At 38.5% G+C, this 27,766-nt stretch overlaps 3 protein-coding genes across 3 annotated transcripts in view; all 3 read left to right on the forward strand.

Moving 5' to 3' along the window:
• The first annotated feature begins 249 nt into the window (after window positions 1-249).
• LOC140359859 (glucosylceramide transporter ABCA12-like) lies at window positions 250-3,289 on the forward strand. The gene is made up of 4 exons (XM_072445063.1): window positions 250-360; window positions 1,171-1,248; window positions 1,666-1,759; window positions 3,123-3,289. Exons 2-4 carry the CDS (start codon window positions 1,183-1,185, stop codon window positions 3,257-3,259), a joined length of 297 nt encoding a protein of 98 aa, XP_072301164.1. The 5' UTR covers window positions 250-360; window positions 1,171-1,182; the 3' UTR covers window positions 3,260-3,289.
• Window positions 3,290-3,921: 632 nt separating this feature from the next.
• Window positions 3,922-16,243, forward strand: LOC140359076 (uncharacterized). Its single transcript, XM_072443952.1, has 23 exons — window positions 3,922-4,086; window positions 4,222-4,415; window positions 4,502-4,620; window positions 4,746-4,831; window positions 4,950-5,093; window positions 5,709-5,860; window positions 5,949-6,082; window positions 6,921-7,051; window positions 7,185-7,349; window positions 7,474-7,685; window positions 7,836-7,966; window positions 8,121-8,235; window positions 8,876-11,470; window positions 11,548-11,660; window positions 11,740-11,801; window positions 12,858-13,561; window positions 13,639-13,751; window positions 13,831-13,892; window positions 14,313-15,016; window positions 15,093-15,205; window positions 15,285-15,346; window positions 15,807-15,955; window positions 16,048-16,243. The coding sequence occupies exons 1-23, from the start codon at window positions 3,922-3,924 to the stop codon at window positions 16,241-16,243; spliced, it is 6,621 nt and encodes a 2,206-aa protein (XP_072300053.1).
• A 105-nt stretch (window positions 16,244-16,348) lies between these two features.
• Window positions 16,349-27,766, forward strand: part of abca12 (ATP-binding cassette, sub-family A (ABC1), member 12) — a 38,430-nt gene continuing 27,012 nt past the window's right edge. Inside the window, exons 1-18 of the mRNA XM_072445050.1 lie at window positions 16,349-16,486; window positions 16,941-17,108; window positions 17,694-17,911; window positions 18,388-19,302; window positions 19,385-19,491; window positions 20,567-20,673; window positions 20,987-21,186; window positions 21,269-21,345; window positions 21,440-21,564; window positions 21,724-21,894; window positions 22,351-22,515; window positions 22,620-22,815; window positions 23,129-23,268; window positions 24,210-24,329; window positions 24,413-24,503; window positions 24,768-24,947; window positions 25,354-25,675; window positions 27,215-27,329. Of these exons, the coding sequence (XP_072301151.1) occupies window positions 16,373-16,486; window positions 16,941-17,108; window positions 17,694-17,911; window positions 18,388-19,302; window positions 19,385-19,491; window positions 20,567-20,673; window positions 20,987-21,186; window positions 21,269-21,345; window positions 21,440-21,564; window positions 21,724-21,894; window positions 22,351-22,515; window positions 22,620-22,815; window positions 23,129-23,268; window positions 24,210-24,329; window positions 24,413-24,503; window positions 24,768-24,947; window positions 25,354-25,675; window positions 27,215-27,329 (3,531 nt within the window). The 5' untranslated portion in view covers window positions 16,349-16,372. The remainder of the gene's footprint in view (window positions 16,487-16,940; window positions 17,109-17,693; window positions 17,912-18,387; window positions 19,303-19,384; window positions 19,492-20,566; window positions 20,674-20,986; window positions 21,187-21,268; window positions 21,346-21,439; window positions 21,565-21,723; window positions 21,895-22,350; window positions 22,516-22,619; window positions 22,816-23,128; window positions 23,269-24,209; window positions 24,330-24,412; window positions 24,504-24,767; window positions 24,948-25,353; window positions 25,676-27,214; window positions 27,330-27,766) is intronic.

Consider the following 27,766-nt stretch of genomic DNA (forward strand, 5'->3'; position numbering starts at 1 on the left):
CACTAACCAACTAGAGCGGTTCCCTTGTTTCGGTCAGGCGGAGGGACACGCCCTCCTTGTGCTCAGGGTTGTGCTCAGGTTTGTTCTCTCTCCCTCAGGTGGAGCAGTGAGTCAGAGCGCGGAGTCACTGTGGTTCAACACTCTCGCTGTTATTACCAAAACACGACACGTTTATTTGATTCTTTAAGTTTTTGTTTCCGTTTTTAAAAAAATATTATTTGTTTTTTTCTTTTCTTTTTTTTGCGGTTTCTGAGACTTGATGGGAAGCGCATCTGGCTAGGGACCTCCTGGCGCCATGTCTTTTCTAACAAGACTACGCGCTAATCATCTGTCAAATCGATTAAGAACAAGTTACTCGAGGTAAGTTTGTTCCTATGTAAATGTGTGTGTGAATATATATATGTGTGTGTGTTGTGTGTGTGTGTGTGTGTGTATGTATGTAAATGTGTGTGTGTGTGTGTGTATGTATGTAAATGTGTGTGTGAATATATATATATATGTGTGTGTGGTGTGTGTGTGTGTTTGTATGTAAATGTGTGTGTGAATATATATATGTGTGTGTGGTGTGTGTGTGTGTGTGTGTGTGTATGTAAATGTGTGTGTGTGTGTGTGTGTATGTATGTAAATGTGTGTGTGAATATATATATGTGTGTGGTGTGTGTGTGTATGTAAATGTGTGTGTGTGTGTGTGTGTGTATGTATGTAAATCTGTGTGTGAATATATATATATATATATATATATATATGTGTGTGTGTGTGTGTGTGTGTGTGTGTGTGTGTGTGTGTGTGTGTGTGTGTGTGTGTGTGTGTGTGTGTGTGTGTGTGTGTGTGTGTGTGTGTGTGTGTGTGTGTGTGTGTGTGTGTGTGTGTGTGTGTGTGTGTGTGTGTGTGTGTGTGTGTGTGTGTGTGTGTGTGTGTGTGTGTGTGTGTGTGTGTGTGTGTGTGTGTGTGTGTGTGTGTGGTGTGTGTGTGTTTTTGTTCTTGATGTTTTTTACAAGTTTTAAAGGCTACTGCTTCCTCATTCCCCCTCCTTCCCTCCTATGCGCTAAAGACCTAGACCTTGAATTTCCTTGTAGGTTACATGTGTAGGTCCATCTAAATTTATATTTCAATTATTTAAAAATAGAAATGTTACAAAGCCTGTGTGTTTTATTTTTACCTTCATTGCAGCCTTCATCGGTGATGGCTTTCTTTCACCAACTTAAACTTCTTCTCTGGAAGAATGGGCTGGGCATCATCAGAAGACCAGTAAGTGCCATTTGAAAATGTCTTTAATGAACTCTTGTGATATGTCGCCATTTACAGGCCCGATGTTTAGCTGGTTATTTACAATATGAAGTCTGGATTAAATACTTTGCCAATGTCTTTTGTCTGACCCACTCATAGAAGTTTCTTTAATAGATTTTTGAGGTAAAGAGCCAGAAAACAACAAAACAAAATTCAATTAGTCTTAAAACTTGTGCTTGTAATTGTCGATATGCATTGCCAAATGGAAGGGACACAAAGCCATATAATTAATAGACAAAAGTGATTGTTATGATTGATAAAAATATGTAAAAGACCAAACTTCCAGAACTCTATCCAGGATGTATGGATGTTATTGTTTTGCATATTGTACATTGTAAATCACGGGTCTATAACATTTTTACATTTATTTTCTTCCAGGTCTGGTCTCTTACTCTGATTTTGTGGCCCATCATCATCTTCATTATCATTGCTGTCACCCGCCACCAGTTTCCACCAGTTCTGAGGCAAACATGTACGAACTATACTTTTATGGTTAATGGCAATCTCATTCTTACAGGAGTCTTCACAATACTTTGTGAAGACTATAATGTATGGTATAATAAATTATACCATACATTATGTATGTTTAAAACCATGATGATGGGGCAGTTTTATGGTCAGCCGCGGCCTCACCCTGGTCACATGTCGCACTGTAACAACAATCTTTTCATATTGGTATATATTGACCTTACCCACACATAGGCTTTTGTTCTCCATCTGAAAGAATAGAATGGCGCACACACTCAAGGACATTCCACTTTCACAATCAGAAAACAAATAAAAAGCCTTAAAAAACTTAACTTAAACAACTTAAGTATTTCCCAAAATAGGTGACAGGTTATTTCTTTTATTATTAATATCTACATCACTACAGCCTGGTCCTGTTACATATTTTAACAGAGGCTGTCATGTGAGGTTTTTATGAATACTTCAGTGAATACCAGGAGTGTTCCATTCTAGGAAAGGATTTAAGTGAAGTCATCTTGACATGTTTTGAAAATCAAGACGGATGAATGTCAAAATGTCTTGATTTTAAAAACAATGTCCAGGCAACTTTACTTGAATCCTTTTTACGTTTTTTGTGAATACATTTTCATAATCCAGCATCACTCACAAGTGGCTAATTTAGTACAGAAAATGGATGCAGGCAGTTTTAATCTTGGTGTGTGAAAAATCTGAAGATTACTGTTCAACCCAAGCTTTTCTTAGCTTTTCTTTCTTAGATTCAATTTTTTTGTTCTGACTTTTCAATCCACCCATTGTCCTTAGATCTCTGGATTTAAGTGTTATTTAATATTCCCAGCCTGCATTATTACTGACGCACTTCTGAGTAAAAAAACAACAATAGTTATTGTGGCTTTGTGCTGCCTTTGTGACTTTTGTTCACGCTTGAAACCCAGACGCCATTTACTCTACCCCTTACACAGAGTGATTCTCTGAGATTAGTTTTAACTACTGTTTTTCCCCATTTTACAGTATTACAGAGCTATATACTGAACAAATTGCTATTGCTAAATTATTATTACTTTTTTAGTTTGACTATTTTCCTCAGATATTTGATTGTCTCAATAGCTGTTTAGGTTATTTTAGGTTTCACACACCAAATCCCCTTCCAGACTCAGCCCTCTCCATTCATCCAGGGTTGTCCTCTTGTCTAGCACTATGGCTGCATCAATATAGTCTCCAATAATTTAAGTTGCTGGAGAAAGGCACCTTAAGGTGAAGGTACAATTAACTTCTACATTATTCTAAACTTAGAATGGTTCTATTACACTAAACGTAGACACAATGGCTCTGTTTATCCACTCATTTAATCTTGTGTATTATTTTTGTAGGCTATGTGGGGCCACGAAACCTGCCCAGCACTGGGTTTTTCCCTTTCCTGGAGACCCTCATGTGCAACAGCGACAGCGACTGCCACAACGCGTCCCGTCTGGCTAACTCCAAACAGCCGTCGAGGACAAAAAGGTAGTTTAGAAAAAAACTCAAGTGAAATCCAGTATCAGAGTAAGTATTCAGTAGCATCACCTGAGACCATGACTCATTCACTGTTACTGTATCAGTCCCCAATTCTCTCTGTGGCTCAACCTGTTCTGCATTACCCCGTGTCCTACTACCCGGTTGAATAGAGTTCTGCTTTGTCATTTTGCATTTTTTATTAATCCATTATTTTTTATGTTTCAGATCAGCTGAGGCAGAGTCAACTCCACTGTCCACACTTTTCCAAGGCCATGATTTAACACAATTTGCCAATTTAAAAAACACAACTCAAGATCCGGCATTGTTGTTAAAATCGCTGTACAGCATCTTTGGTGTGTTATTGCGATGCTAATTTATTTTACACTTAATTTCACATTCCTGATACCTGTTTTATGTGGCGTACATGCTCCAAGTGTCAAATAATGCTTTATTATGTTAAAGGCTCCTCGTCAGGACCGTCACAAGGCCCCGTTAATAGAACCACTATAGGAGATCAGGTGAGCGTTCAATTACAATTATTAATGTTATTATTTCTACATTATGAGCAGTTACTTAGCAGTCAGAGCTCAAACAAATGCATTAGCTGTGGCTGTCGTTGGGAATATATCTTTTATTTTGGCAGCTTGTCTCTAACTGAAACCTTCCCCACAGCCAATGGTGAACTTGACAGAATCCGCCACAAAGCTGAAGTCTGTCATCTGCACAATCGGCCTTCCTCTGGTCAACACATCGTCACCGGACCAGACCGCCGCGGCTTTCATCTCCTTCTGCAGCTCCACGAACGCCGCATTTGAAGTGGCCATTAACACGCTCAGCAAAGTCAGTTCACCTGCATCGGTCTTTGTGTACAAAACATGATGTCGCTTGTGTCAGCTGCAAATCCGAGCACAGACTATGAGAACCTGATCGCAAATTAACTTTCAATTTGTAAATATTGTTTTTAAATGTTCTCAGGTATTGATTGAACTAATGACCTCCCGACCGGAAGAACTGGCCAAGTTGGCAGAGAAAGCGGTGTCATTTTTTGACCAGATGCAAAAGGAACCGTTGTTGTGGGAAAGTTTCCTCGCGCTTCCGGAAATGTTCAACCCCAAATCACCTGAGCAGCTGCTCGGCAACCTGGGGAAACTGCTCAAAAGTTTACAATTGTAATTCTTATATTTGATTAATTATACTATGTGCTCTTTATTTTGGCAAAACGTATCTCACTCTTTTTTTTCTCTTCTGTTTTCAGGGTTTTAACTCTCACCGAGCGCAATTTCCCAGAAGTCAAAGCCAACATGTTGTCTGTTCATCCGTTCGTCGCAGCGGGCATCAGTGTAACCCAATACATGCAACATTGGCCTGGAAAAAGTAAGAAATGCAATCACACAATTCCAATAAAAGGACAATTTCTATGTTTTAATTCCGATGAAGCTGTGTGACAGGTTTTTACTGTTGAAAGCCACAATGTAATGATTGTTTCTTCGTTTGACCAGCTGTTTCCATTCGTTTCGGGGATGTGGTGGTAGAAAATGAGACGCTCTGGCAGATGGTGGGCGACATAGAAATACCACTGGATAAGGTATGCGTACTTTTGCATTAAATGTATTCATGGTGTATACATTAATAATCATGAAATATACAGTACATATATAGGTTTTAATGAATCACAAACTAAATGCAACATATGCTTTCCCCAGGCACTGGCTTTGGCTTTCGACAGAAATATGGTCCGTGATTGTGTGTGCAAGAACAGTTCAAATCTGATGTTGATTGCCGCTTGTGCGACCGGGACTCTGGACATGTTTCTGGACTGGATCAGCCCTAACAAGTTGGCTCAACAGGTACTAATAGCCTCCTCCTTATTATGTATTTATACAGTTTACTTCTTGTTTATTTACCTTTGCAGTTGAGTGTGCAATATGTGATTCAGCGCACACCTATTACTGTAATTTTTGTAAAGGAAGTCTTAGCAACTGAGCCACAGTGACTCCCGGGCAGTGTCCAGGGAACTGAAATCTGACGGGGATCCAATTAACCTGCCCCTGTGGTGGACATGTTTTGATGAGTCAATTGCCCTTCAGAGAGTTAGCACTGACTGGAATATGTGCGCACACTCCCTCCACACACAGTACTAATCAGATATAGCATTGACTAATTGCATGTGCACAGTCATATTAGTCAAACCGTTTCAACTTGATACTTTCATTTGTCTGATTGAAGTTTCAAGTGATTTAAACTTTACTGTAAATATCTCAATATACCAACTCTATTATCACCAAGCCCAGATAAATAGAGACGATTGTGTCAGGAAAGTAATAACAATATGGACCTTTTATGCTAAGAAAGCAGCACTACAGTATTTATGAAGCTTATACAGTTAGATACAAAATAAAATAAAGGTCTTTCTGATTCTGAAATGCAAGCAAAGAAAAAACTGTTTGCATTTTTATTCACAGATTATTTTGACATGGAGTAAATCTGTGGCTCCACATGACTTAGCTTTAGTCAAAGGGCTTCTCCACAGTCTGGGAGGAGTGTTTGAAGGTTCTGGGATGTCGAGGGAAACTCGCAGCATTCAAGGCCAACCACAAAACATCGAGGAGGAACTGTAAGGAATACATTTTTATTTTTCACATAGAGTACTGCGTCTTAAATACAATTCCAATAAAAGGTTTTGGTCTGTATATATTTTTTAGGTTTTTGGAGGTTGGTAAAGTTGTGATGGAAATTCTAAAGCTTTCTCCTGAGGCCGATGCCGTTGTCCAACAAATTCTCCGAGCTGGTTTTCAGTCAATGAGTGCTGGCACACAGGCCATAGTCACTGTGAAAGGTGGGTTGATTTAACCTCATATTTTATTGTTCATATTATAATTTGAAAAACAGATATCTTTCCCTGTAATTTGTCCACTCTATTTTACATGTGTTTCCTGTGGAGTTACTGTCTGTGCTCCTAGAGTGTGCTTGTGATGTGTACTGTCTTGTTGTTGCTTTTAATTCACCTTTTAATTGGTACATAAAACTTTCCAGGGACCACAGATGGAAACTTGCCTGAGGCTAAAATCTGGCATATTTACATATATATCATATGCTCATTAATAGGCATGGTCCATTTTCTAAATCAATCAATCAATCAATCAAATCAAATCAATCAAATCAATTGTTTCTAAAAACATCAAAATAAGCAAAGAAAGACTGTTCCTATTCTTCTTTACAGTGAGAGGAAACATTTAAGAGGAAAAAAACAACTGACTTATCACCATAGTAGCAGTACATAACCAGAAAGTATTTTTAACTCATTATTTAAGGTACGGCTTGACTCCATTTTTCACATACCTAAACAGCAGTGCCATAATGAATGTTGTATAACAGTCTAAGAGCAAGGCATTGTTGCTGAACATTCACAAGTCATTATTGTGTAACCTGAAGAGAGGCTGATGGAAAAAGTTCACACCCTTTCTCTTGGGATTGATGAAAGAAAGGAGATCTTATGAAGTAGGACTTTTTAGTTTACGTGTAACCGATACACACAGACACTAGACAATCACGACAAAAAGGAAGTTGAACCCTAAAGGATCATCATCATCATCTTGGCAATGTTAGATGGATGAAGCAATAACAGCATTTACATGTTTTTCAATATATTGATTTGATCTTTTATTAATGTACAGAAATGATGGAAAATTTGGTGAAAGATGTAACAACAATTAAAATGGTCGTTCAAACGCTGTTAACCAACCAGTCTCAAACCACTCTCTGGATGAACCAAGCCTTCAACAGTGTCATTCAGATCATAGTTAAGGTAAAACACCATTTATACACTATTTAGTAATGGCAAAGATTAATGTCAATGATTTGTGCGCTGGAAATTCAACAACTCATATTGCGGAAGAATATTAATAATGAATACTTTTTTAACATCTATCATCTACCAGATCCTTGCAGATGAGCCTTTAACATGTGACAAGATTCTGGTCGAGTTTGAGTGTTTTTTTTCCATCAACACTGTAAAACGTGAGGTGTGGCAGTCATTCTTCTGTGGAAACACGACGATGATTGAACAGACACTGTTGTCAGACTGGATGCCATTGAAAGAAAAAGCAAGTTTAACATATCTTATAGTTCCTCATTCTTCTCTTCTCTTAAAATAATCTGTATAAGTACTTTTTATTTTTTATAGTCCATATTTACAGGACAAGCTTAACTCGTCTTGTTTACTCACAGGCCCTGGCTCTCTACGATGTTTTTCTCGGCGACGCAAGTTACAACGTCACACTTCCCATGATCCTCTCCGAGTGGCACAAACTGTACAATAACAGTCTAAATTTCGGAACATTCGTTGAACGGTTGTCCGAAGAATGGGGTGAAGCTGACTGGATGGTTTGGGTGCCGACAAACAGCAGCGCTTATCACTTGACGGCATCACTAGAACAAAGGTCTTGACAAACTGTTGATCAGTATACCTGCATGCTCTCATTCCAGTGTATTATAGATTCTTTCTATTAACACCCGTGAGATCATGTACTTTCCATACTGAGCTACTTGTTGATTGCATTGCATTAATGGTGTTTCTTTTCTACCTGTAGCGTGACATTTTTGGTTTTGAACCTGGGACAGAAATTTGAACAGAGCCAACTGTGGCCTGAGGCAAAAAGTTACTTTTATATGGCAAACTGGATTTTGAACTACAGAGCCGGAGTCACAATGCAACCAGATTGTGAGTGTCTAATATTTAAACCGCACATACCACTTGCATGACTAGTACAGAATTTCAGTTTACATCCTCATCCTCAGTTGATTTGATCATCTACCCTTTCTCTCTCTTTTATTTTTATCTTTTTACTGTGATTGTTTTGTGTTTTATTTTTCAGGTTCAATGAATATGAAAACATTTGCCATTGAATGTATTGTTGATTTCAACTGGCAGCAGTTTGTCGGTTCACTTTCACAAGCACTTATGTCACCAACTGAAGAGCTCCTCATCAAGTAATTTATATTTATGTTTATTCTATTAAGATATTACACTGGATATATTACGCCACAACATTATGAATATATTTTCATCAGTAGTTGTAGTAGATGCATTTGGGCTAAATATGTGATGGCAAGACAATCAGATCATCTCATAAAAAATTGTGATGTTCTCACAGTTCAGTGCGCATACATTTACTCATGTGCCTGTTACAGAGAGTGTCTTCTCAGATGACAATTTTTTATACAAGCTGTTGTAATAAACAAAACAGCTGGTAAAATCTTGTGACAAAGCATGCCTAACTAGAGGAGGCCAATATATCAATATTTAGATAATGCAAATGTTGTTTTGAAGATAAGCAAATGTTGAATATAAAGTATATAATACAAACTTGCTACAAAAAGAGCTGATTAAAAATAAAAATGAAAAAAGTGATGTAAACATTCAAATAAGGCATTTTCGTGATAGATTAACAGACATTTCACTCTGATAATTAAACCTCAACTAATACTTTTGAATATATGTTTTAACACTTATCTGTTGGATCGACATAATATTGTCTGAATATCATTATCGGGATACTCAAAAAACATTGATATATTCATTATCATCATTATTATCCGCTACTTAATTTTATTTAATTTTGTTCTCTAGTTCTCTCAAAGGAAGCGTGCAACTGCTACAGCATGTCTACGGCAATTTCTACAAATATCAAGCTGCCTCCTACTTAAACAAAGGAATTGAAGGAGGAGACATGCTTTCTGCTTTCCTGAGTAATATGCTGAATGAAATGAATGATTTTGTATCTGCCCTCACGAGACTTCCTGACACCAACCCTCAAGTCATGGTCCCTTTGTATCAAAAGTTGCTTGAGTCCACGGGTTTGAAACCACTACTGCCACTGATCTTAAGCAACGGCCCAGTCAATATCTCAGAAGTGTTTGAAGTGGCATCGCAGCTGGGTAGATCCAACCAGGGCATCTTCACATTCAATGAATCTGACCCCGCAATGGCCGAACTGGAGGACTATATCATGCAATTTCTCTCTTTGGAGGGAAACCTTTCCATGTCTGTGTATCTCGGCATGAGCCACTCTCTGCTAACCTACTCCAGCTACTTCAGTCCTGAATATGTGGCCAAAGTCAAGGAAGCCATACAACCGTTCACAAATCAGACATCATCGGGCATTGTTGAGGCAATACTGAGTGCCATTGAGCTGCTGCAGACAATAACGGATTCTCCAAACGGTGACCCGACTCACGTCATCTTAGGGTACATCCACCAGCTTCAAGAATTTGTAGTGTCCCTTTTTCGCATGCAAAGAATTGAGCAGATCAAGTTACCTAACGGTCAAGTCAGTCCAGTCCAAGTCGCCCAACTGCACCTTCTGGCAGACATTTTCGATCTTCTGAGCCCAGAGGGAATCATGAACCTCACTCAAGTCGGACCAGTGGCCGCACAGCACATAATTATACAGAAATACATCCAAACTTTACCAGCCCAAGTCCGCCCAGAAGCTGCAGAGTTCCTTGATGGATTTGTTGCTTTGCAAAGTCAACTTGCTCAATGCGAATCAGGTGAAGACTGTATGGCTGAGATCTCTGAAGTGTTCGACTTTTTAGACCAGATTTTAGAGATGACACTCAACGCTAATGGTAATGCTACCCTCAACATTGCAGCAACCTCAATGTACATGGGAAGAAAACAATACATGCCTGTAGCTTCTGCTTTCTTGTCACTTCTTCTGAAACCAAAGGAGGCGGAGTATGTGAGAATTGTTCAGGAGACCTTCCAATTTATCTCAATACTCTTAGATCAGACAAACATCACGGTTGGGGATGTCCAAGAAGCTTTGAGCCAGGTTAATCTCAGCATCGAAGAACTAAACACCTTTGTGGCGCAGTTAGGAGCATTAAATGTAAACGACTTAATTAAAAAGCTTGGCAAACTTCTCAACGCTCAGAAATGTTTTGAACAACAAACATCTCCAATGTTACTCACTTATTGTGCTGTCGAGACGGTCAACTCCATCAATGGTTTTCTCATGCATCTCCCCGCTCTTCAAAACGAAACATTTATCCTGTCAATGATCCCAGTGATCCTGAATAAAACTGTAACTGACATGATAAATACCAATTTCACCAGCCATCCACAAAACGCTGTGGCAGAGGTGTTGCACGCTGCCCTGTCCAATGTCAAGATGACTCTCCACCAAAACAACCTAAGCAGCCCTGAGATCGTAAATGAGATGAAAGTCTTGGAAAGCCTCGTAAAATTAATCGCAAACCCAGAACCTCTAATGTACCTCAACATCCCACTGAATGAGTTTAATGCAGGCAGTGCCCAGCTGAAAATGGTACTCTGGTATTTGGAAAGACTTGAAAATGTGACCAGCAGCAGCTCAGTCTCCCAACTTTTTTATCCTGTCTTCGGCATTACACAAATGCAGGTAGCTCTAGCACTGGCTCAGATCGATATGAACCAGTTCGTTGGCCAACAGATCTTGAACCTAACCAAGAGCCTCCAGTATCCAATAGATGCAGATGGAGTCAGTAAAATTGGCCACACAACAATAGAGATCCTTCAACATGTGATCAAATTTGTAGTGCTTAGCTTAGAAGCTCAAAATGAACAATCCTTTATTTTTGGCTATGACGCTCCGATCAACATGACATGTGTTAATGCCACTGTGCTACAAATGAACAACTACATAAAACTGCTACAGCAATGGATGATTCAGGCAAACTTTGGCGCATGGGGAAATCTAAACAATTCTTCCATTACTGTGAAAGACATCTCCCACCTACTCCAATCCACGCTTAATTTTTTCAATTTGGGCCTTCAAAACTACACAAATGCGATTGGCGATATCCCCCAGGCTCTGAACAAGGCCATCATGTTGGCAGAACAGCTGAATGGATTGCAGAGCAACCAATTCTTAGGGGCCATCTTGGAAGCAGTGAAAAGTGTAATGCAACTCGTGAGTCAACAAACTGGTCCTGTGCCCCTGAGCGTTCAGGAAAGTGTTCTGGATGTGGTCAAAAATGTTGTCTGGTTGGCTGTTCATCCCGAGTCGAGCTATGCACTTGCCCTAAACACGACTCTTGACACATTACAAGAACTGGAATTCATCATCAACCAGGTGTTGCCACCAGAAGTCACCCAGTATCTACATGCTGCACTCAAAGTTGTCGCTACATATTTTCAATCGGTTGCAACAGTTTATGGACCGGACAGCTGGAATGAATTGTAAGTTCAAAAGATTTAAACAATATATTTATGTGTCAATGTTAAATTGAAAAATGTCTTTATTCTTTTTATTGTAGAATTCTGAATGAGATGGAAACTATTGAAAACTTTCTGCCACAAAACAGCACAGCGCAATTCTATGTTTCAACTATTATTAATGTCACCAAATCCATCCTACAATCAACTCAAGGTAAGCCTCATTGACTTAGATGCATTTAGTCATAAAATGTACATGATGTAGTTTTTGACTATTCAAATCTTTTTTTCAGGCAACACAAGTCTCTGGTCCCTGGGCTCATCAGAAGAAAGTATACCTTACATATTTGCCGAGGTAAAATATAACTTATTATTAACCAAGCCAGGATTAATGTAACCATGTCCACAAGCCAATACTGATTGAAAAGGTATTTTAGTCATAGAATACAGAATACCTGCATAAAAAGTGTTCTAATCAGTACTGTATTCTGAATATTCAGAATATTTTCACTTTGAGTTGTATAATTTAGCATCACTTAGCATTATCTTTGCTCTTTAAATTTATATGAATCTGATAAATGTATGTACTGTACTAATGTCTGTACTCAGTATTGTTATGGAACATTTCTGAGGTAACAGACACAGACTGTCTTTGCCACAACTATAGTAGAAAAAGCTTCAGTTGTAGTCATCTGGACTCAGTTAGAAAAAAAAAAAATAGACGTTTCAACTCTCATCCAAGAGTCATTGTCAATAACAGAATTTAGGTCGGGAACTCCGATATTTATACTCTTTTGTGGTAAGACCCGCCCCTTGGGCGGAGCCTTCCTGAAGTAGAAAGAGTTGTTTGTTTCAACAGAAACTCCCCCCTTGTATCTACCGAGCTAGCCTATTCAGAATTTTACCTTGAAGGTAGAGGACCAGGGAATTTAGATGCTAATCAGGTACTCAGGGTGGTTGAGCCAGGGTCTCACAAAGACAAAGAGGATTCTAATAGCCCATTAAAATTCTGAATAGGCTAGCTCGGTAGATACAAGGGGGGAGTTTCTGTTGAAACAAACAACTCTTTCTACTTCAGGAAGGCTCCTCCCAATGGGCGGGTCTTACCACAGAAGAGTATAAATATCGGAGTTCCCGACCTAAATTCTGTTATTGACAATGACTCTTGGATGAGAGTCGAAACGTCTATTTTTTATTTTTTATTTTTTTTCTAACTGAGTCCAGATGACTACAACTGAAGCTTTTTCTACTATGGAACACGCCTGGACGAATGAGGGATTACACCTACACTTTGCCACAACTAAATAATAGCTTTTTCATTCATCATGTCTGTCAAGCAGTTTGCATTTCACGGTTCATTTCTGATGACTTAAAATGACTTTGATCACAAAGTTTTTATCTGTTTGTTCAGATGGTGAAACTTTTGAACATGTTTTGTCCGCTCATCATGGGAGAGTCCTGTGCACTACCAAATGCGTCATCTGTAAATGGCTTTGCCGATCTGCCTGTGGTCCTGGAAAAGTTGATGACAAATATGGCAAACAATGAAACTCTGATGCTACAAATGAACAACTACATAAAACTGCTACAGCAATGGATGATTCAGGCAAACTTTGGCGCATGGGGAAATCTAAACAATACTTCCAATACTGTGAAAGACATCTCCCACCTACTCCAATCCACGCTTAACTTTTTCAATTTGGGCCTTCAAAACTACACAAATGCGATTGGTGATATCCCCCAGGCTCTGAACAAGGCCATCATGTTGGCAGAACAGCTGAATGGATTGCAGAGCAACCAATTCTTAGGGGCCATCTTGGAAGCAGTGAAAAGTGTAATGCAACTCGTGAGTCAACAAACTGGTCCTGTGCCCCTGAGCGTTCAGGAAAGTGTTCTGGATGTGGTCAAAAATGTTGTCTGGTTGGCTGTTCATCCCGAGTCGAGCTATGCACTTGCCCTAAACACGACTCTTGACACATTACAAGAACTGGAATTCATCATCAACCAGGTGTTGCCACCAGAAGTCGCCCAGTATCTACATGCTGCACTCAAAGTTGTCGCTACATATTTTCAATCGGTTGCAACAGTTTATGGACCGGACAGCTGGAATGAATTGTAAGTTCAAAAGATTTAAACAATATATTTATGTGTCAATGTTAAATTGAAAAATGTCTTTATTCTTTTTATTGTAGAATTCTGAATGAGATGGAAACTATTGAAAACTTTCTGCCACAAAACAGCACAGCGCAATTCTATGTTTCAACTATTATTAATGTCACCAAATCCATCCTACAATCAACTCAAGGTAAGCCTCATTGACTTAAATGCATTTTGTCATAAAATGTACATGATGTAGTTTTTGACTATTCAAATCTTTTTTTCAGGCAACACAAGTCTCTGGTCCCTGGGCTCATCAGAAGAAAGTATACCTTACATATTTGCCGAGGTAAAATATAACTTATTATTAACCAAGCCAGGATTAATGTAACCATGTCCACAAGCCAATACTGATTGAAAAGGTATTTTAGTCATAGAATACAGAATACCTGCATAAAAAGTGTTCTAATCAGTACTGTATTCTGAATATTCAGAATATTTTCACTTTGAGTTGTATAATTTAGCATCACTTAGCATTACCTTTGCTCTTTAAATTTATATGAATCTGATAAATGTATGTGCTGTACTAATGTCTGTACTCAGTATTGTTATGGAACATTTCTGAGGTAACAGACACAGACTGTCTTTGCCACAACAACTAAATAATAGCTTTTTCATTCATCATGTCTGTCAAGCGGTTTGCATTTCACGGTTCATTTCTGATGACTTAAAATGACTTTGATCACAAAGTTTTTATCTGTTTGTTCAGATGGTGAAACTTTTGAACATGTTTTGTCCGCTCATCATGGGAGAGTCCTGTGCACTACCAAATGCGTCATCTGTAAATGGCTTTGCCGATCTGCCTGTGGTCCTGGAAGAGTTGATGACAAATATGGCAAACAATGAAACTCTGATGCTACAAATGAACAACTACATAACACTGCTACAGCAATGGATGATTCAGGCAAACTTTGGCGCATTGGGAAATCTAAACAATACTTCCAATACTGTGAAAGACATCTCCCACCTACTCCAATCCACGCTTAATTTGTTCGATTTGGGCCTTCAAAACTACACAAATGCGATTGGCAATATCATCCAGGCTCTGAACAAGGCCATCATGTTGGCAGAACAGCTGAATGGATTGCAGAGCAACCAATTCTTAGGGGCCATCTTGGAAGCAGTGAAAAGTGTAATGCAACTCGTGAGTCAACAAACTGGTCCTGTGCCCCTGAGCGTTCAGGAAAGTGTTCTGGATGTGGTCAAAAATGTTGTCTGGTTGGCTGTTCATCCCGAGTCGAGCTATGCACTTGCCCTAAACACGACTCTTGACACATTACAAGAACTGGAATTCATCATCAACCAGGTGTTGCCACCAGAAGTCGCCCAGTATCTACATGCTGCACTCAAAGTTGTCGCTACATATTTTCAATCGGTTGCAACAGTTTATGGACCGGACAGCTGGAATGAATTGTAAGTTCAAAAGATTTAAACAATATATTTATGTGTCAATGTTAAATTGAAAATGTCTTTATTCTTTTTATTGTAGAATTCTGAATGAGATGGAAACTATTGAAAACTTTCTGCCACAAAACAGCACAGCGCAATTCTATGTTTCAACTATTATTAATGTCACCAAATCCATCCTACAATCAACTCAAGGTAAGCCTCATTGACTTAGATGCATTTTGTCATAAAATGTACATGATGTAGTGTTTGACTATTCAAATCTTTTTTTCAGGCAACACAAGTCTCTGGTCCCTGGGCTCATCAGAAGAAAGTATACCTTACATATTTGCCGAGGTAAAATATAACTTATTATTAACCAAGCCAGGATTAATGTAACCATGTCCAAAAGCCAATACTGATTGAAAAGGTATTTTAGTCATAGAATACAGAATAGCTGCATAAATAGTGTTTTGTAACAGATTTCGTTCTTGTTCTAATCAGAGTACTGTATTTTGAATATTTTCACTTTGAGTTGTATAATTTAGCATCACTTTTAGCATTACCTTTGCTTTTGAAATTGATATGCAAACAAGTTGATTCATTGATATGAATCTGATAAATGTATGTGCTGTACCAATGTCTGTACTCAGTATTGTTATGGAACATTTCTGAGGTAACAGACACACTGTCTTTGCCACAACAACTAAACAATAGCTTTATCATGCATCATGTCTGTCAAGCAGTTTGCATTTCACGGTTCATTTACGATGACTTAAAATGACTTTGATCACAATATTTTGATCTGTTTGTTCAGATTGTGAAACTTTTGAACATGTTTTGTCCGCTCATCATGGGAGAGTCCTGTGCACTACCAAATGCGTCATCTGTAAATGGCTTTGCCGATCTGCCTGTGGTCCTGGAAGAGTTGTTTACATATCGGGCAAACAATGAAACTTGGATGAAGTATGTGCATATTCATTGGACAAACAGTCACTAATCTTTATTCTCATAAAAAATAAAATGTTTTATTTTTATTTTATTTTATTTTCACAAAGGCTTCAAAAAATGGTTGAACTCTTGATGACATTCTTTGTGGAGCCAGAGATGTCAAACAACCTTGCGTGTGCCGTTGAAATGATTGAAAAAGAAAACAGAGATGAAGTTAAAAATGTGAAAGCAGAGACTGGTGAGAACAGCTCAACAAAACCTATGCTATTTTATATTGTATTACTAACCATAAGTGTTGAGTGACATAAGCCTGTCTCAGCATTGTGCAAGACACATGTTAGTCACCCTGATTACACAGCAACTACTCGTTTTTAATTACAGTTCATATATTCATTTGTTTCAGATTTCATTTTAACCCTTCAAACACCAGTTATGACGCTCATGACAGAAATAACCCGCTCTCTGAATGGGAGTCTTTTCAACGCGTCTGAGATGTCTGAAAGATTGGAGCGGGCCGTTGAGCAGACGATCATGGCATTTGAAAAAGTAAGACATGCTAATGCCAATAGGCTAACATATTTTCATACTTGCAGCCCACACTACCCTACACTTTTCCCTCGGCGCCACAGAACGATGGGTTAAATGCAAAGACCATAGCATTGAACTCAAAAAGCCAGCATTACTACCAGTCAAGATTAGCATGTTTTAGGCTTGGTTTTAGTATTGTATTATTCCATTTCAATAACTCATAGCTCACAAAATGTCCATACAACAGTAGATGATTGTACTGTATTATTATGAGAAAGTAAACAGTAGGTTTTTGTTATTTCAATGGGTGCGGGCTAATTAAAGGGGCATTGCCAATTGTGAGATTTGAACGGCTCGGACAGAACTGAGAATTGTATGTAGTCTGTACTTGTTTGACTACCAGAACAGGTTTTGTTTTTATAAAAGAGAGGCAAAAGTTACATGACATCAGACTTTTGTTTATTCTCTACAGACTAATGGCACCTTGAACTGCCAGGAAGCTCTGAAATTATGGGAACCAGTGAGAGAGGCGGCAGGATTAAGCCTGTCCTCCATGAATAAGTGGTGCAACATCAACATTCAGCCCGTCATAGATCGCATTTTCAGTGAAAAATCCAACTTATCCTCACAAAACTGGAATGTAAGTATTTTAAATAGTGTAAGAGTATTCTGTATTTTATTGCACAGGTGATAAGATGGAATATCATATACTCATTGTCAGTTATAAAATAAAAAAATAAAAAAACATTTCATAATCCCCCATTCATCCAGGAGTGAAAAAAGGCAGTCATCTGGACAATATTTTAAAATAAAGACATTTCAAGATGCCCATCAGATGGAAGTCTTGATTGTCCAGATATGTTTGAGTGGAATATTCCAAAATTTGTCTCAAGTATGATTATGTAATTTAGCACATGTGCAAAATTCATCTTCATATCATATATCAATTTGTATTATATATTACAATTATGTTATTTGTTTATTTGTGTCATACAAATGTATAAGGGACAAGAATAACAGTGAACACACACAAAACCCTGATAAAAAATGCTAATAATCATATGCATGTATAAAGCTGACAATGCACACTTTAATCTACATTTAATACAGTGGCATCATTGAGGTGTACCTTTAGTGCATGCAGAACTTTAGGCTGACCACTTGATGGCAGCAATGATGCAGTGAGGAAATGACATTGCCCTCTATGATGTGTGTTATTCAACAGTGCACAGAAATGGGACCAATAAGTACAGACGTTGCAGCTGCCAGGATTGTGTGGTCTGCCCGCTCTTTCTACAACGCTGACGTCACATATTCACAAGCGATCGAACAGTTTATCGAAACCTTCTACACTCAGCTCTCTGTTCTGGTCAACCGGCCCCTGAGCGACCAGGCAAAACTCAATCTGTACAATCAGCTCCAAGCCCTGCAGATTCGTACCAGGTGATGAGTGTAATCAGCTTTTTATCACGTGATTAATGCCGTAGATGCTTAACTGGGTTTTCAAATGCAAGTAATGGACATTAGAATGATAGTTTTGATGTATATATATATTTTTTTAATTGTATGAAGAGAACATCTGTTTGGTGAGGCAGTGGCTACGGTTGCCTACACACTCAATATTTGAATATTACCAAATTTTGTTGGCGTTATACAATATACAAGAGCTAAATTTAATGCTACTAATCTGATTTCTGATCAATCAGTTCAGAAATCAAATTCTAATCAGATTTTGGTTTGCATTTAAACATTGTCATTGTTTCTATGTTGAACACAGATGCTGCAAGATTACGATCTACTATTTGTTAGATTTGTTAGGGTTTAGCGCAATTGTTTTTTTTACTTTAAAATTATGAAAGTCATTCTGTGATGCCACAATAAATGGTTATATCCAGTTAGTAATATATTTTGATTTACAGTTTGCAGTCCATTGAACTCATCACAGACGTACTGGAAGACAAGTTCCTCAACCCATACATGGGCGCCATACAAAAAATGCTATCACACATCCTGACAGAGTACCCCACGGCGGAAGAGTCACCTGAGGATTTTTTCGAAAAGGCTTCAATGATTCTCCTGGACACATTAAATATCAACGACAAAAAAAACAACCAAATGATGATGGGTAATTTCTCCGACAAAGCGTTGGTCAACATGGTGATAAAAGGCCTTCAAACAATAATTGACATGGAGGTGTTTGGGGACAATCCGATGTTTTACCGCACACTGGACCAACTTCTGGCTTCCAACAACACAAGAACGATCATGTACAAAGTCGCTGCGATGGTTTCTTGGTTTGCATCCACTGAAGAGAAAGGACTGGACTTGCTAGTGCAGGCTTTGACAAAAATACAGGAACTCCTCAGCCCACTTTTGTCAGTCCTTACAGATATGGATGTCGACATGCTGCCAAACCTGCAAGTTTTAGACGATCTAAGCGCCAACGCAATTTCATTTATTCAACAGCTGTTGGCCACTGGAGGTATTTCTAGGGCTGACCCTTACAGGATGAGCAACTACGCTATGTCAAGCCACAATGCCACAAGAGTTCGCCACAGACGGGAAGCCTCATTCATGCCAGTGAGGGGTCCCATGGATGATTTCATAGACCTCTTCAGCATCGACTATCCCTCCATGTGGCAAGGCCTGATGGTGCCACCCACCACCTCTGAAATAGTAGAGACAGTCCACGTGTTGTTTGCCAATCCGGATCTCGGGATCATTTTGAAAGGAGCGACAAAAGACCTGGCGTGGAACCTAGAGAGCTCAAAGGAGGAGACCATTGATGCAGCGCTCGGTGTGGCCTCCCTGTTCACAGTCCCGGGAATGGATTTGTAAGTTTTCTAGTACAGTTTTACATTTTCTTACATACAATTGAAATGAACATATTTAACATATTCTTTATTCATTATCCAGTTCATCTTTGGATCTGTGGGTACATGCTGTCAATATGCTCCCTGATGGCTTCCCATACGTATCGCTGCTGAAAAATGTTTCCCGTGCTATTGCAGAGGAAGGACCAGGTATATATGGTGTCTTAACACAAATATCTATCTTAAGCAATAAAGCAATAACATATGCCACATAACTAATTCATTTGATTCTGTTTGAGTTACAGTTAGTGTACGGTATTTACCACTAAATCAGAGGATATAGCTACTGAGTAGTTTTGCATATATTTACTATTTTATTTTTTTAATTCACAGTTTGCACAACCTTGCCCTAGTTATACTTTGACATGCTGACTTTAAAGGAAATCGTGCCTCCCCAAGAGATTCTCTCCTTGATTGACATAATATTTAGGTGCAGCCTAGTATCTTACACACATAAGAAGTAACCTCAGGTTGGACCAGTGCCAACTTTTTAGCTGACCTTCATTAATGTTAGTGGACCATGGCAAGTCTATAAATTGTTTTGCTAATGCTGTTGTTTTTTTGTGTACGTGATTAAAATGCACCATAATTAATTGTGGAGATATGAGCAATAAGACTTCACAGTGGCTTAGCTCTAGCTCCCAAAGAGCCCAAGGCCATATGGCCTGTCTCCAGCAGAAAGCCACTCAGCACCTTTTTAAATCTCATTAGCAAAGTCGAATTCAATCATTTATCCTGTCCGCCCTCTCTAAACATTTCCCCTCGCTCAGACAAGTGGACATCTATGACCCCCTTTAATTGGCGTCTGTGCTGTGTGATAATGTTTTAATGCATGGGATTCATTTTTATAAACAGTTTCACTTCTGTGTAACCTCACTTATAGGCTTCACCACTCAGTTGACTTGTAATTGAAGCCGCCTCTTGCAGTAGAGCACCCTTGTATTTAACTTTCTGTCATGATTAGTGCTTTACTCTAAGGGGCTTGTCACCTGCTCATGTTTTTCACACACGTCGCTCTTGGCCCGGTCACTTTTGCACTAGCTTTCACTTGAAGCACATAATTTGCTGCTGGGATCCCTGTAACGATGCTAGTCATAATGAAGCCCAGTGGGACGTCATGTTATTATGTCACCTCACAGCGCTGCCACCACCACACCTTCTCGGCCTGTCGAACTCTAATAACCTTCACTCGCCCTTATCTCTCCTCCCTGCTCTCTCTTCACAGAGAATATGAGGCTCATGCAGGAGACATTACAAACAGTCACCATGTTGCTCCAGACCGACCCCACAGACCCACAGCTTCTCCAGCTACTCAACCAGCTGCAAAAACAGGTTTCTATTTTTACAATCTCACTTGTTATTTTACTCCTGTATTCATACATTTATTAAACTTTAGTGGAAACGCTGTCAGACAAATGAAGTTGCCGACAAATAACTAAATCATGGATAGATTCCAGTAGATAAAACACACAAAATACAGCTTAGAGATTCAAGACATGTTAGAAATATTTCACAATTAGTGTTTGTATTAGGCGAATGTATTTTGGAATTTATCTGCTGAATATTGTATTGTATTAGGTCATATTTTTCAAGGATAAAATGTATTATTGCAGTGTTGTTTTCTAATTATGTTTAATTATTTTAGGTGTGTGACTTGGAGAAAACAAATTCTCTTAAGATTTTGGTGCAGGGCTTGTCCCTTGAGCCCGGAGAGTTCTGTAATGGGATCGTCCCAGGAATGCAGATCTTAACTGAAGGTTTACTCTTTAACATCTCCACTCTGGTGAACAACATCTTTGAGGTATTTGTGGGAGAACCAAAGCTGTACAACATCCAAACAAACTGGTATGCAGCTATTATTACACACACTTTGTTCTTTTCATAGGCATATCATTACTCTGTACATTTATGCTGTATTGGTTTACAGGACATCTGTGATCACTGAGCTTGTGGGATTAAATATCAGTAGTCTAACGGCTCTCAACATGTCAAGCGCGGCCCCAGGTAATTTAATAAGAAAATAATGATATCTTCCATTTGAAAATAAATTAGCACCTGGGACCCATGCCCTACACATATCTTCACAAATATCTTGCAGTTGTGACGATCGGTGAAATGGTGAGGAACAAAACAGCGTTCATGTTGGACCTGCAGACGTTTGGCTTTTCTCCAGGAGTTGTCTATCTGCTGACGGAGACCAATTTGCCTGACAACAATGTGCAGGTAAACAGGGAGATCGTCTCAGATCATTTGTTCAAAGGATTTACTCTAGAGAGAATAATTTTCACTACAAACACATCTAACATGCATTTGATCCCTCTGTGTGAAGAATATAAATGACCTAATGTTTTATTTATTTATGTTTTAATTTTGTTTGAATAGATTTTGTCGTGGTTGGTCAACTTGCGCCGCTGTAACTCCACAGAGGTTGATGACATGACACAGAAGGAAAGAGCCCTGTTTGAGGGTTTCTGCTCACTGACAGCAGAGCAGTGGTACAGCTTCACACTTCTGATGGCGCAGCAGCTCGACACAGAGAAGTTCCTCTACAGAGTAAGACCAACTTGACAATCTTAAAGTCAAACAGTCGAGGTTTAAAACACTTGAGGGATTTTACCACAGGTCCTCATTCTAAAACCTCTTCTTACTATTTAAGCAAAACAACAGACTGAAAAAGAGGTTTATAATTGTCTGCCATTGGTTCATATTTACTAATGCAAAAAAGTAGTGCATTGTCAGTCAGTATAAAAACTTAAAAATTGGTAATTTGGTGTCAAAAGCACCTTTTGATAAATCCTATCTAAAAAATAATTTAACTATTTCTACATAAGAATATACAAGAGTATATTCATGAAAAGCTATGTTTATCATCTATATAGAAAATGAAAGTTCAACGTCTACCTTATGCTATTGATGATTACCAAATATCTAGAGGTGGAAAACAGTTTGTAACAACTAAATGAAATGAAAAGAGATTGACAGAGTTGGCTTGTTGTTTTTGCTTTGTAGATGGTGTTGCCAAAGGAGATCCAGAGCCTGGTGCAGACCATGCTTCAAATGGCCGCCACCTTAATAAACATGATGAAAGGGATGCTACCGGCCGTTCAGCAGCTTGAAGAGTACTTGGCATCTATTGAGAGTCTCAGCTTTGCAGCCAACAAAGAGTTTCGCCAGGTGCATTTTACACTTAATGCGGCTTGCGATGTGTCAGTGTCTTTTGATCATTAAACTTCAATCAGACTACAATTATAGATTCTTGTTTTTTTATTGTGCTACAGATGGCACAATCCCAGAGATCAACCCTCTCAAGCACGGCCTCGTTTGTCACCATTTCTCGAGCCCTGTGCCGTCACGGGATGCTGGCTTTGTTTGGAGTGGCCAAAAATCCCCAACTCTCTGTGTCTCCTTCCACTTTTAGCGACAACAGTCAGAGACAAGAGATGATCGAGAGGTTTAAGATTCCACAGGATGCCAGTATGTATAAAATTAAATAAATTGCGTGATAAAGTGAAACTAATTTAGCTGCGCACTAAACGTTTAACTTTCATTTTCCCGAAACATAAATAATGATGGAAAAAGTACCAAATCTTTAGATACACCAGGCAATATTAACAAAAAGGAATATCCCGATGTTTTTGGGATTATCTCAGTGATGCTATTCAGATGATATTATAGCAGTTCATCATAAACGTGCAAAAACATGCCTGTAAATGTATTTATTAGAGTGGCTTTCAAAATAATATAGTGGCTTTCAAAATAATATCTCTTTTTTTCTATTTCCCTGTAGCTCTATTTTGCACTAACATGTACCTGGATATGGTCAACACCACCGGGGGAGCCATCGCATGGGCTTTCCTTAAGCCAATGCTAATGGGAAAAATTCTCTTCACCCCAGACACAGCACAGACCCGAGCTGTAATGACAAAGGTAAGCACGTGTGTAGAGAGGGTTAGGTCATGGAGGATCACACTCTGATCCCACTGTCATACATCATCACTGACTCAGGGAAATTAAATTGTCTCAAGAGGGGCACGAGTGGAGATTAAATAATTAAAGCTGGTCATAAAGGGTTGAATAAATAACTTCTATGACTCATTATATATACTACTAAACTACTACTACTACTACTACTAAATGTAATTCTAAATTTGTTGCACTTTATAGTTGTGTTTTTGTTGTTTGATTTTTTAGTTTTTCTTTTAATACAAAGACAAGCAAAACACGACCAGAGAGCATAGAGTCAAATTATTTTTTATTATGACAGACACTGAAATATAGTACAATAGTTCAAGTCATGACGAGTTCATCAAAAGCTTGTGCAGTCGCTTTTTACTTTTAAGAGATGACAAGGCTTTTAGATAGGATTTGAAAACACCACGTCCAAATAATTTTGTCCAGGGGTACGGGGGTCGACTAGGCAAAAAAACGAGTAGCTTCGGCATTCTCCGGACCACGGCTCGGCAGCTAACCAAGCACACAAATTTCGTCGACCAATCAGCGCGCAGCATGCAAATTTTCACTTGTAAACAGTAAACTCTAATGGCGGACTATTGTCAAATGCTTCCCGGCCCAATTTTAATGATAATATTCCCTTTTTTCTAATATTTAGTAATTAAATGGCCGTCCTTGCACTCGAAAATGCCCGTCCTCATTTTAAAATACAGAGTCCAAAATACGGGAAGACGGGTCTCTATCTAAAAGCCTGGAGGTGACATTGATGCTGTGGGATATACAATACAATTAACCTAATTATTCAATAATTCCCATAAGAGTTAGGTTTTGTTGTCCTGAGACAATGTATTGTGACCTCTCTACAGTATGTGTTTTTTTCCAGTCAGTTGTTAATGCTAAATGCTGTTCTTTCACAGGCCAACAGCACTTTGCAGCAGCTCGCAGATCTGAGACATTACTCCCAGTCCTGGATCACATCCTCTGACTACATTGTGAAGTCCTCAGAAATGCTCACCCAGACTTTGCCATTGCTACAGGTTTGAAAACTGTCTCCATAAACTTTGGGACTTTTCGTTTTTGCAACCATCTCTTTTACATATTTTTTACCTACCCTCAACAGAATTCCCTCGGCAATTCCTTTGTGAAGAATTTCATTGAAATGCAGACCGGCATTAATGTTGACTCAATGCGAGACACACTCAACAACTTCTGTAAGTATGAAAAAAGTGTTATATCCCATTTTACCCACATTACCCTTGTCCTACTTGTATATAAAGAATTCATCATTTCAGAAAATCCATTACCCCAATTGTATCACGAATTTCTGTTGCCATCTTCCCTCGATATAATTATTTAGGTTTTAATAAGATTATGTTGAACTGCCAGCCCATGTTTTAACTCAACAGGGTATATAAAAGGTTATAGCAAATCTTCAATATTCACTTGAATTTATTTCATGCAATTCTTTTTTACAGCAAATATGACCGTGATGCTTGAGAAAAACAAAGATCTTTTGGGTCAGATCTCCACGCTGTCCACTCTGATGGTCGACATCTCCTCCTGCATCACATTTGACCGTTACCAAGGCTACGACTCAGAAGAGGATCTCAACCGAAAGGCGCAGGAGCTTGCCAAAGATCGAAATCTCTATGCAAGTGAGTGAATGAATGCTTTGTCATACACAAAGGTTCAACAAAGCTTCAGTACCGCTATCATGCTGTAAATATAGCAATCAAAACAGTGAAACAGCATGATGGGTAGAGTGTAGCTTAATATTTGTTGTTTTTAATTATCAGAAGTGTATTGCTCTATTTAATATAGACCACGTAAACGTTTGAATTAATAAAATCCAAAACTATTGTTAAAGATTAAATACACACCTCAAAGACAGAATAGTATACCTTCACCTTTCAAGGGAAGCAACGCATCTTAAAATACAAAACAGAGGAAACTGTGAGGCTTCAATTATATTCTTTCACTCTTTTTACATATTTGAATCTGTACTTTAACTAAAGCTCAACTTTAAACCTTCTTTAAATTATGTTTGCTTATATTTTCAAGGTGTAATTTTCAAGCTGCCTAAAGATGACACCAACTCAAGAAAGCGCAGATCTGCCTCAAACTCAACCACACTGCCTCCTAAAGTGCGCTACACCATCCGCATGCACATGGACAACGTAATGAGAACCGACCGCATTCGACAGCCCTTCTTCTCAAAGGAAACACACATTTCGGCCCGAGAGACTCTGCGTTACAACCGTGGCTTTATTTACCTCCAAGAGAGCATCGACAGAGCAATTATTGAGCTTCAGGCCAACAAGACAGTCACTGACACTGCCGTGCAGCTTCAACCATTCCCCTATCCCTGCCACCACCGAGATGAGTGAGTTCTCTTGGATATTATTTACATAAGTCATAAGACATGAACATACAGCTAAAATACGCATGGTTTGTCACAAGCATCGGTGTGGAACTAGCTGTCAAATCTCTCATTTACCACTTGGGACAGTCAGTAAGTAGTGTTTCTCCTGGTTTCACACAGTAATTGGTTCCATGCTTCAAAATATACTTATTGTATTGTCTATACTGTTTTACGGACAGTCTAGTAGATATTTGGCCCGGGTCAATTAGTTATAGTTTGCAGGTAGTAGTAACAATTTGCCAAATGTTAGCACATCAGGTCAATCTGCGTTCCTACCCTCACCTATGGTCATGAGGTTTGGATCATGACCGAAAGGACAAGATCCCGGTTACAAGCGGTCAGAATGAGTTTCCTCCACAGGGTGGCTGGGCGCTGGGGTGAGGAGCTCAGTCACACAGGAGGAGCTTGGAGTAGAGCAACTGCTCCTCCTCATCTAGAGTCCTGTGTGACGCTCTAATCTGTAAAAAAAAGTTCTGCTCCATCCACGGATCATGTCAACAAATCAACTTTTAAAAATCAATAACATATTTCATTTAAAAACAATCATTATTTGATACAAAATTAAATAATTGAAATATTGTGAAAAAAATATTTTAAATTTGCCTACATTTATCATAAAAGAGACTCTGTAAAGTCTCATTTGGAAAGTTTCTGAAAGTGGACCCCAGTGAAATTGTATTTGTGATCTCTGCTATACAATTTAAATGATTAAAATTAGCATTAATTATAATAATAATATTAATACAAATAGCAATTCAATAGGCCATTTATCAGGTGATTTTGAATTGTTTAATCTTATATACACAATATTTCTTTAAAAAATAAAGTAAACATTACTTTTGATTTAAAAAAAAAGTACTGATGTGTAATAATGTATTGATTGTTGAAGTTCCAAATGTTATTGTGATGATTGTGCACCATGTTTTGTGTTCAAATCTGGGGGCATCCTGAGATTCTCAGCTTTAGTCACAAGATAAGCTTTTTTTCCTCTATGAATTTCAAACCAATACAGCTATTGATACATAGTTTCTAAGCCAAAGTTCATGTTTGAATATAACATTGACATTAGCATACATTTCAATATAATAAATCATGTATTAAGTCAAAGCTGATGCCTCATCTCTGAAGCCACTATCTCCTGCTCCCCTCTGACCAACTGAGATATTGTTATCCTTGGCTTTCTATCGCTTTGATTTATTACTCGGCAGCACCATTTCTGATATGTTAGCTAAAATATGACTATGTAACCCCTCAAACAGAATACCTTTGTATAAGGACCTGGATGGGATGAGACGACAAAATATAGGCATTTATTTTTCAGTAATGATGTATGGATCAAAACATAGCTGTCAGAAAGGCCTGAGATTCCCTGCAGTATTGTACTCTGAATCATGGTGTGCCTGTCACCACGCAATAGGAGCGCCTCATCTTCCTCTTGTCGACAGTGATTTGAAGCTTTGCAGAAATGTGATTGACAGTTCGCCTCTCATGATTCCCCAGGTACCTAGAGGCCATCTCCTTTGTCTTTCCGTTGCTGCTGATGATTGCCTGGGTGCTGTTTGTGGCTGATTTTGTAAAGAATCTGGTTCACGAGAGAGAAATGAAGCTACATGAGGTAATGTCACAAAATATGTGTTATATGTTTAGTAATTTTACCTCTAGGGCAAGTAAAGTTACATCACAATTAAAGTGCAGATATAGAAATACAGGCAACTCTTGCTCTTGCATCGCATAACTCTTGCTGACGTTCCTTGAAATTTCATAATATAGCAAGGACTGACCTTTAAAGAAAACCAGAAGAGGCCAACCACTAAATCATAGAAGTATTTAATTCCTTAAATACATAAAAGATTCATCACTGTGCCCCAGTTAATCATCAGACGATTGATTGATTGATTTATTATTATTATATAAAATTATTGGAAAGGAGCACATGAAATACATTTTTCACAAAGTGAAGTTTTCAGTTTCAGGACACATATTGACTGCAAAAGTGCAATAGTTTGATCTTTGCCTTAACTATTACCGTAATACATTGACTGTTGAATGTTT

Source organism: Eucyclogobius newberryi, unplaced genomic scaffold (genome assembly GCF_026437365.1).
Source record: "Eucyclogobius newberryi isolate DKJ021-1_F unplaced genomic scaffold, fEucNew1.0.hap1 SCAF_14, whole genome shotgun sequence".
Classification (NCBI taxonomy): Eukaryota; Metazoa; Chordata; class Actinopteri; order Gobiiformes; family Gobiidae; genus Eucyclogobius; species Eucyclogobius newberryi.